Genomic DNA, 11,330 nt, shown 5'->3' on the forward strand with positions numbered 1-11,330 from the left:
CATATAGTCACATATTTGAATGAGATATTTACTACTGATATATACTATGAGTACTCAAATGCATTATGGTTGCATGTATATATAAAGCTGTAATAAAAAGGAAGTGAATTGAGTGAGTGATTTTAATGCTAAGTTTGTCAAAATTGCATTCACCTTTAAACACTGCACTGCAATAGATATGACTTTCATTGATAAGCAAATTTAGATACCTGTACCTGAAAGAGTACTGTATTGTAGGGTCCCTGCATAAAATCAAGTTAGAAGATTTCATATGTTCATAGGTGTTTACTAGGCTAACGACCATAAGGGCCATTTTAAGCCTATCCATGCATCCTAAATCTCTGAAAAGTTCAGATTCCCCTGATAAGTGTAAGCAAGGGTTGGCATCAAATCCAAGTTTTGTGTCTCTCATAGAGTGAAGAGATGTTCATCAAAGGCACCTGACAGAAAAAAGGATCTCTAAGCTTTCTGACCTGTGTCTGATAATCCCAACACATTTTGTCACAAACCCAAATAACTGAGTTGGTAATTCCAGTGACAAATATATGCTTACAATGTCCTTCTGTATTTTGCCTTGTTGAGATACCACTTCTCATTTTGCAATAATAATTTAAGTAAAAATTCTATATAACAGAAACCATTAATGACACCTTTTTATTTAACGAATAGGAGCTATACAGCAGCAAGCACTGGAAGAAGTTGACAAAAATTATTGCTTTGCTCAAGATTCCACTTTAAAGGCAATCTCACTTCTCATTCCTCTGTCCTCTTTTGTTAGAAATGCAGTGTTGAACCATTAAGTATAATGGGTTCTCTGTATGTCTTCAAGACCATGAATCTCAGAAATCTCCTGCTTAGTCATATTAGGAACTAATCAATACAAAAAGAGGAGCACCAAAGATATTTGCAGAGAAATATAGGCAAAGGCATTTGGATATGGAAAATTGCACAATAAAAAAAAGACATCAAAGAGGAAAAGTAGAAAAGAGGATTAGTAATGGAGAAGTTAGAGAAATAGAAACTGACGTTATGGATTAATTGTGAAGTGAAGGATTTAGTGTAAAAAATCTAACTCTGATAACATCACAGCAGGATAGAGCAATGTATCCCCAAATTAAGGAGAAGCCAGTGGAGTGGGAAACATCTCATAAGTTGCCAAATGAAGATACTTTGGAGCCTTTCATAGGAAACCAGTACAAAAGTTCAGTTGGATTTTTACAGCAAGGGAAGAAACAGGAAACTGTGACAACTCTGATGCAGTGAATGTTGTAGAGTGATAGGTCATTGAGTTCCCATATGAAAGAGCAACAGATGACACAAGATGAAATCAAAGAGCATGTGGTGCAGGAAGATGCTCTGGATTTTTTTGTAGAATGCCCAAAGGAAATGGGGAACAAAGAATGTGCCCCTCAGTTTAGAAGAGATGAGTTACTTGATTTAATAGAGATGGACAGACATATTAAGAGCAATGAAAGAAATAGACCTGAAAGTCAATAAAACCCCAAAAGTTAGAAGTTTGATAAAGCAAATAAACAGTATTTAGGATTGTTCATAGAGATTCATACTATATAACAGAAGTAAATAAGATATATTACTGTGCAGCTAAATTAATAACAGATAATGTCTTGCCACAAAAACACAGGGCAGTAAGGGAAAGAAGGGAGAAATCAAATGCCATAATGAAAGTATCACATAGAGAAAACTATAAATCAATTAAAACAAGACGTGTCTCTTTTAGAAGAGTATAGAAGAGGGAAGAGATCAACAAAAACTCAGAAAATAATCCTTGTGGATAAACAAGTGGCAAACCAAGGAACAATTGAAGAGCAAAACCACTTGAAGGCACTGTCCTGTAACCCAAAGAAAGATAGGATGTCCGAGTAAAAGTGCTTTAATGCACAGCCATAACAACGACAAGTACAAAGTGTAGGATAAGCGCTTTCGTCTGCATCAATTGTAGACTTTATCAAATCTACTAGTGCTTTCTGCCACTACAATTAAATAGTCAGTACAATTAACTCATTAAAAACTTTTTAAAGGAATCATGACACACTAAATACTTAATAAAAATAATACATACATCCTTTCATAATTTAGTAGCCTTCTCTATTAAAATTGGTTTCAAAGACAAGTAGTCATTTAAGCCAGGTGGATACCAGGCATTTAAACAAAGCTGCCATTTAAGCTCACCTTTTTGAATAATATTAGAGGAAGGTTTGTAGTTGTTCCATGAAGCCTTATTGGCATATTAAAAATTGAGCAATACAATGGTAAACTTTGTCATGGAACTAATGGAATGGATACTTTACAATAATTTCATCTCTTTTGAAGATGGGTACTTCAAACAAGTAAAGGGTGTGGCAATGGGGGTTAGTTGTGCCCAATTTATGCAAACCTTGTTATGGTCACGTGGGAGGTTAAGTACATTTCTAACACCAGATTTAAACAGAAGTGGCTGTTCTATGGTCGATACCTTGATGACATTTTTATTCTTTGGAAATGTGACAAGTCTATTGTGGATGAATTCATAAAATACATCAGTGAGGTATGTCCTTACTTTAAATTTACTCACATATTTAATTAATTCACTATAGATTATCTGGATGTTAGCATTACTCGGGATCTCCAGTTAAGGCAGTTTTCATCTAGGGTGTTTCTCAAACCCACTTATTCTAACTGCATTTTAGTTTCTACAGTCAACACCTTTTCCATGTTAAAAGAAATTTGGTTAGGGGACAAATGATAAGAGGGCAAGAATGTGCTCAACCCTTGACAGTCTCAAAAGGAAACTGGGTTTGTTGACACAGATGTTTAAATCAAGGGGATATTACGATCATTTGTTGGGACAGATGAACAGCGAGGTGTTGGAAGGTTGGGGTCATAAATTCTTACCCCTGTTAGGACAGGAAACCACAAATGTGAGAACTAGTAGTCATACCATCTTCAGTGACCATCAATTGTCTGACACCCATGATTTTTTTGAATTCCATGTCTATACAATTTGGTTCTTTTGGGAACAAGGTTAAAAACATCCTGTGTAAGAACTGGGTGATCTTGGAGTGTAACAATGAACTCACTCAAACTTTGGGTCTGGGTCCCACATTTTCCTTTAAGGTGGGCAACAACATTATTTTTGTTAGACCACCCAATTATTAGGGGGAACGATAATGGTACTAAACCGTGTGGTAGGTGTAATTACTGTTCTTACATATTGAATACATGAGAGATCACTTTGGGGACCCAGTTCACAAAGTTAGAATAGTGGGGGGCAATTGCAACACTACAGGGTTGGTGTAATTGTGTGTTTGTACTGGTTGTAAAGCACACTATGTGGGTAAGACAGAAAGGGCCCTCAAGAAGAGGGTGTATTAACATTTATATGCAATTAATACTCAAAACACTAATAATTCCCTTTACAGACATTCCCTTACATGTGTCATTTTCTGGCTACAAGTTTGGCATACTAAAAGTGATTTTGAAAAGTGCCAGTGGGGGTAATTGGGCTAATATTATTCAAAAAAGCGAGCTTAAATGGCAGCTTCATTTAAATGCCTGGTATCCACCTGGCTTAAATAACTACTTGTCTTTTGAAACCAATTTTAATAGAGAAGGCTGCTAAATTATGAAAGGATGTATGTATTGTTTTTATTAAGTATTTAGAGTGTCATGATTCCTTTAAAAAGTTCTTAATGAGTTAATTGTACTGACTATTTAATTGTAGTGGTGGAAAGTACTAGTAGATTTGATAAATTCTGCAATTGATGCAGACGATAGTGCCTATCCTACACTTTGTACTTGTCGTTGTTGTGGCTGTGCATTAAAGCACTTTTTACTCGGACACCCTGTCTTTTTTTGGGTTACAGGACAGCACCTTCAAGTGGATTTTGCGGGTTCCGGCGTGTAGCCCGCAAGACAATTCCCTGCGTGCTGCATCGCCGAACCCAAATGGCTGCAGCGGCACATTGCCGTAGTGCATTACGGCTGAAAAGCCTAGCCACTGCAGCTGTAATCTATGTACAGGCAAAGGCAACCGTACTGGATGTGTAACACATTCCTTATTTACATTCAAGGAATGCATTTATTGAAGTATTTATTTATTATGTTGTCAGACTGACAACAAAATAAATAAATAAGTAAATAAATGCATTTCAGCCGTATTGCACTACAGCAATGTGCCACTGCAGCCATTTGGGTTCGGCGATGCAGTTCGCAGGGAATTGTCTTGCAGGCTACACGCCGGAATCCGGATTTTGCTTTTCAATTGTTCCTTGGTTTACCACATGTTTATCCACAAGGATTATTCTTAGTTTCACTTGTGTAGGTTTGGCGCTTTTCCTGGTTCCGGCTGTGGTAGTCGTTTACCGAGGATGGAGGACAACGGTTCTTTTGATAGTATGGTTAATTCCATACTTTTGGTAAATTCCTCACCTAATAAAAACAAGGATGAGAATAGTGTGATGTTTGGACAACTTACCAAGATGTTGGAACAGCAATGTGATCATATGCAGCATATTTGGACATACTAAAAAATCCCAGGTGCCTTAGGGTTGCAGGCACCACTGGGTGCAACGTCCACGTCTGGATTGGTTAATGGGAAACCTTCAGGTTCGGATAAAATGGTTGTTTCTTTAACACAAACTAATAATCCCTATGGACAGTTAACAGGGGAAGCTAAGTCGCAAGAGCCATCTAGGTTATCTCGTTTTTATCAGATGGATTAACAATGAACCGGTTATTTTCAACCACACTTAAGCCAAGCAACCTACTGACATTAATTATCAGCTCCGGGACATTGAAACAAAAATGAGCAAGGTATGTAATTTGCAAACTAACAACGCATACCTTGCTGAATGTATTAAATTGCAGAGGGTCCTGAAGGGCCTTCGTATGTACAAATTTCCCAACGGGCTTTCCGTTGGTCAACAAGAAGTTGAATAATTATTACTAATGTCCGACAGGCATGGTGTTGAGCTTTTACATTTTATTGTTACGGTTAATAATAACAAAATTAAGAACCTGTTGGACAAGGTTAATGTTTTAAATAATGACATTTTAAATTATGTGAATTTTGCCAATTTTAAAGCCAGATATGACACAATTTTTGAAAAAATAGAGGATCAAGTTAAGGAGAATGTTAGTAGGAAGACAAAAATTTAAAAAGAGATGAAATAGAGTATAAGTACAAGGAAGCATATCCCTTCCCTAAGAGTTACTACGGGTTGAATGGGAGTAATGAGAGGGAGAGGATCGATGAACAGGACCCTGAACCAGCTGGTTATGATCAGAAGAGGGTTGATGACAATTTACCAGATGAGTTTTTTGATATTGAGGTAGACGAAGAGTTTGGGCAGGATTATCCTCCACTAAGGAGGTCAGAGAGGATCCTTAATCAAAATAGAAATAGGCAGAATTTTTTATGGGGGCAACATGCTTCCCCCAGGGGTCAACCCCAGAGAGGGAGGAAGAATTACAGGAACACTCGGAACCAGAATAGGTTTTAGAATACCTAGAACAAGAAGTACAACCACAATGCATTCTTTCTAGTTTTAGTGGCAAACTACTTAGTTTGAATGGGTTCAACATTTTTAATTATACAAACAGGACTATAACAGAGGACTATTTTTCCTTATTAGAGAAGGGGTTTAAATTTGTTCCAGCTAGGATACCTGATGTTTCTAAAGCACTTATTGATTTCAAACTGTACATCAGGAAACTCAGTTTTCAACCTCTTTTTAAAGACAAATGTGAACAGTCTAGGGAGCCCTTAGGGTTTAGGAAAAAGAGTCTCTGTAACCCTCCCTTAAATTCTACATTGGCCCATTATGAAAAAATTTGCATGAGAGAGATTTATTATGAGTATAAGAAACATAGGAATGATTATTACAATTTGACTAATGTAGAGCCGGTGTTACTCAACAGCCTTAGATCAACAGATGAAATACAAATTATGAAGCCAGATAAGGGGGAGGGGTAGTACTAGTTGAGAGAATGGACTACGTTAATAATATTATGAATATTCTATATGACACAAAGAAATATACCTCTGTTTCTTTGAATGAAATTCATATTGCGCATAGGAGATTACAGCTCTTCTTAGAAGACAGTTTATATCAGGGAGTTATTAATGAAGACACTTTGAATTTCTTAAAGAATGATTTTCCACTCATCCCTACAGCTTTTGGAATCGCAAAGGTACACAAAAATGTGGACAACCCCCTATATAGGCTTATAGTGGCTGGTCAGAACAGTTCTACTTACCCTTCAGGTGCTTTTGTTTATAGGTTGATCAAGGATGTTTTGGGTTCAGTTACTCAAGTCATCAAGGACTCTTGGGACTTTCTAACCAGGATCAAGTCCCATTTTTCCTCTGACACCAGAGGATTTTCAGTGATAGACATTGTTGATTTATTTAGTTTGATCCCACATGAGGAAGGTTTGGAGTTGTTCCATGAAGCCTTATTGGCATATTTAAAATTGAGCAACACAATGGTAAACTTTGTCATGGAACTAATGGAATGGATACTTTACAATAATTTCATCTCTTTTGAGGATGAGTACTTCAAACAAGTAAAGGGTGTGGCAATGGGGGCTAGTTGTGCCCAATTTATGCAAACCTTGTTATAGCCACATGGGAGGTTAAGTACATTTTTAACACCAGATTTAAACAGGAGTGGCTTTTCTACAGTCGATACATTGATGATATTTTTATTCTTTGGAAATGTGACAAGTCCATTGTGGATGAATTCATAAAATACATCAATGAGGTATGTCCTTACTTTAAATTTACTCACACCTTTAATGAATTCACTATAGATTATCTGGATGTTAGTATTACTCAGGATCTCCAGTTAAGGCAGTTTTCATCAAGCGTGTTTCGCAAACCCACTTATTCTAACTGCTTTTTGAGTTACTACAGTCAACACCCCTTCCATGTTAAGAGAAATTTTGTTAGGGGACAAATAATAAGGGGGGCAATAATGTGCTCAACCCTTGACAATCTCAAAAGTGAACTGGGTTTGTTGACACAGATGTTTAAAGCAAGGGGATATCCCGATCATTTGCTGGGCAGATGAACAGTGAGGTGTTGGAAGGTTGGGGTCATAAATTCCTACCTCTGTAAGGACAGGAAACCACAAATGTTAGAACTAGTAGTCATACCACCTTGAGTGACCATCAATTGTCTGACACTTAGGATTTTATTAAATTCCATGTCGATACAATTTGGTTCTTTTGGGAACAAGGTTAAAAACATCCTGTGTAAGAATTGGGTAACAATGAACTCACTCAAACTTTGGGTCTAGGTCCCACATTTTCCTTTAAGGTGGGCAAAAACATAAAATTTTTGTTAGAACACCCAATTATTTGGGGGAACGAAAATGGTACTAAATCATGTGGTAGGTGTAATTACTGTTCTTACGTATTGAATACATGAAAGATCACTTTGGGGAACCCAGTTCACAAGGTTAGACTAGTGGGGGGCAATTGCAATACTGCAGGGTTGGTGCATTTGTGTTTGTACTGGTTGTAAAGCACACTACATGGGTAAGATGGAAAAGGCCCTCAAGAAGAGGGTGTATGAACATTTATATGCAATTAATACTCAAAACACTAATAATGCCCTTTACAGACATTCCCTTACATGTGTGTCATTTTCTGGCTACAAGTTTGGCATATTAGAAGTGGTTTTGAAAGAATGCCATCAGGGGGTAATTAGGCTAATATTATTCAAAAAGGCGAGCTTAAATGGCAGCTTCGTTTACATGCTTGGTATCCACCTGGCTTAAACAACTAATTGTCTTTGAAACCAATTTTAATAGAGAAGGCTGCTAAATTATGAAAGGATGTATGTATTAAGAGGAAGTGAGATCATATATCTGTCTAGCTCAGCAAGGATTTCCCCATTTTGGTAAATAACTTGGCAAGGTTTCTCCTTAGTAGAGCATGGCAAGGTTTTTCCCTATAACTGACTTATTTACAAATTAGTAGAACTGTCCTGTACAACAAAATTAAATTATAGTAATTAATAAAGATATCGTTGAATAAGCTGAGATAAACAGTATTTCTACATTTAGTGACTTCACAGTGCTTTTACAATATTAAAAGTCACAGTCCCTCTGTTCATATTATCCTGATTCTGCCACCCTTGCTTGGTCCACAGTACACAGAACTACCTTCTGTGTCACTATCAGGTGTGACTCACACTGATCTCATGTTTTCTTCAGTTCTTAAAATTGAATATGTGTGCTTAAAACTTCTAGCCTCTATCTGGATTACTCCTTCCTTGAATACAGGCTACTTCTCACTCCCCATTTAAATAAGGTGAGCATTACAAAGCACCTCCTCCTCCCTTTTTACCCAACATTATAACAAGACCATTCCTGATGTCATATTATTATTACCTTATTAAAAACAACATGGTTACACCCAAACATCAAAAGGGAGTCCAGAGGTTAATCAACAAATTATTGTTGTCACTTAGAACTGCTATAATTTCAAATACAAAAGTGAGATAGTCATTGAAATATGAGGCTTTGCAGGACACTCGGTACCCTCATCTGGTATATAATTTACTTGTTTTCTCAAATATGACTCCTTGTTCTCGACTATGTGTTCTTTGTATTGCATCATATTATTACAGAACATTTTAGTTGGCTTCATTATACAATTCATAAGACCTGAATTGTGTGCATCAGTGTATCAGTACTGCATTTGCAGTTATCAGAAAATAGATACCAAGTCCTACTCTCTTGTATCTTGGATTATTTCTTTTACTTTGGGAATCTTGGACTTCCATCCAGGATGAAACAAGAGGGTAAAATCCCCCTGCAAAACATGTCTAAACATTTGAAAATGAGTTTTTTTTTTCTTGTTTTTGAATCACACTTTATTTTTTGAAATGTCAGTGATAGATTGTCCTATAAAGGCACACTATTTTGTGATTCAGCTGCATTGCCTTTAATTACTAACCATACATTTTATTTTCATACACTCTGCATATATCTTCTTTTTTATTATTTTGATCTTCTTTTTTAAACATTTTAAGCTAATATGTAGTAAAATGTTATGCCTTGCCTATAGAGGAGAACTGCACTTAAGATATCTAATGTTAAATTTAATGTTTTTATTTCAGATTCAAATGACTGTTTTACATGCACAGCAGCTTACTGGCCTAATGAACAGCGAGATGCTTGTATCCAAAAAGTAATATATTTTCTAGCATTTGATGAACCCTTGGGGACAACTTTGGCTGTACTGTCTACATTTATTGCATTTATACCTGCTGCCATTCTGTTAATTTTTATAAGAAGTAAAAATACTCCAATTGTAAAAGCGAACAACCGAGAGCTTAGCTATCTTCTTCTATTTGCTCTTATCCTTTGCTTTCTTTGTTCCTTACTGTTCATTGGACAGCCAACAACTATAACTTGTCTTCTTCGCCAGGTCATTTTTGGAATTAGTTTTGCTCTCTGTGTCTCATGTGTTCTAGCAAAAACAATGATGGTTATCATAGCATTCAGAGCCACAAACCCAAACAGTAACCTGAGACAGTGGGTGGGGCCTAGATTACCCTCTATTGTTGTGTTCACCTGTACTTTACTTCAAGTTGTGATTTGCTCTGCTTGGTTGGCTAGCACACCGCCATTTCCAGAACACAACATGACATCTCAGAATGGGATTATCATCCTCGAATGCAATGAAGGATCCAATGTGGCTTTCTGGTTCATGTTGAGTTATATGGGACTTTTGGCTGTAGCTAGCTTTGCTATGGCCTTTCTGTCTCGGAACCTACCTGATAGCTTTAATGAAGCCAAGTTTATCACATTCAGTATGTTGGTCTTTCTCAGTGTCTGGCTGTCATTTATACCAGCATACCTGAGTACAAAAGGCAAGTTCTTGGTAGCTGTAGAAATATTTGCAATAATATCATCAAGTGCAGGTTTGCTTACTTGCATTTTCATTCCTAAATGCATAATTATACTGTTGCAGCCTGAAAATAACAGCAGAGATTATTTAATGAAAAGGGGTAATAAATAACATATAGTCACATATTTGAATGAGATATTTACTACTGATATATACTATGAGTACTCAAATGCATTATGGTTGCATGTATATATAAAGCTGTAATAAAAAGGAAGTGAATTGAGTGAGTGATTTTAATGCTAAGTTTGTCAAAATTGCATTCACCTTTAAACACTGCACTGCAATCGATATGACTTTCATTGATAAGCAAATTTAGATACCTGTACCTGAAAGAGTACTGTATTGTAGGGTCCCTGCATAAAATCAAGTTAGAAGATTTCATATGTTCATAGGTGTTTACTAGGCTAACGACCATAAGGGCCATTTTAAGCCTATCCATGCATCCTAAATCTCTGAAAAGTTCAGATTCCCCTGATAAGTGTAAGCAAGGGTTGGCATCAAATCCAAGTTTTGTGTCTCTCATAGAGTGAAGAGATGTTCATCAAAGGCACCTGACAGAAAAAAGGATCTCTAAGCTTTCTGACCTGTGTCTGATAATCCCAACACATTTTGTCACAAACCCAAATAACTGAGTTGGTAATTCCAGTGACAAATATATGCTTACAATGTCCTTCTGTATTTTGCCTTGTTGAGATACCACTTCTCATTTTGCAATAATAATTTAAGTAAAAATTCTATATAACAGAAACCATTAATGACACCTTTTTATTTAACGAATAGGAGCTATACAGCAGCAAGCATCTTTGAGAAAGCACTGGAAGAAGTTGACAAAAATGATTGCTTTGCTCAACATTCCACTTTAAAGGCAATCTCACTTCTCATTCCTCTGTCCTCTTTTGTTAGAAATGCAGTGTTGAACCATTAAGTATAATGGGTTCTCTGTATGTCTTCAAGACCATGAATCTCAGAAATCTCCTGCTTAGTCATATTAGGAACTAATCAATACAAAAAGAGGAGCACCAAAGATATTTGCAGAGAAATATAGGCAAAGGCATTTGGATATGGAAAATTGCACAATAAAAAAAAGACATCAAAGAGGAAAAGTGGAAAAGAGGATTAGTAATGGAGAAGTTAGAGAAATAGAAACTGACATTATGGATTAATTGTGAAGTGAAGGATTTAGTGTAAAAAATCTAACTCTGATAACATCACAGCAGGATAGAGCAATGTATCCCCAAATTAAGAAGAAGCCAGTGGAGTGGGAAACATCTCATAAGTTGCCAAATGAAGATACTTTGGAGCCTTTCATAGGAAACCAGTACAAAAGTTCAGTTGGATTTTTACAGCAAGGGAAGAAACAGGAAACTGTGACAACTCTGATGCAGTGAATGTTGTAGAGTGATAGG

At 36.5% G+C, this 11,330-nt stretch overlaps 1 protein-coding gene across 1 annotated transcript; it reads left to right on the forward strand.

Moving 5' to 3' along the window:
- The first annotated feature begins 5,988 nt into the window (after positions 1–5,988).
- LOC122815044 (vomeronasal type-2 receptor 26-like) lies at positions 5,989–10,035 on the forward strand. Its single transcript, XM_044087292.1, has 2 exons — positions 5,989–6,574; positions 9,131–10,035. Exons 1-2 carry the CDS (start codon positions 5,989–5,991, stop codon positions 10,033–10,035), a joined length of 1,491 nt encoding a protein of 496 aa, XP_043943227.1.
- Positions 10,036–11,330: the final 1,295 nt, after the last annotated feature.

This window comes from Protopterus annectens, chromosome 11.part0 (genome assembly GCF_019279795.1).
Source record: "Protopterus annectens isolate FY-2018-M chromosome 11.part0, PAN1.0, whole genome shotgun sequence".
NCBI classification, from domain to species: Eukaryota; Metazoa; Chordata; order Ceratodontiformes; family Protopteridae; genus Protopterus; species Protopterus annectens.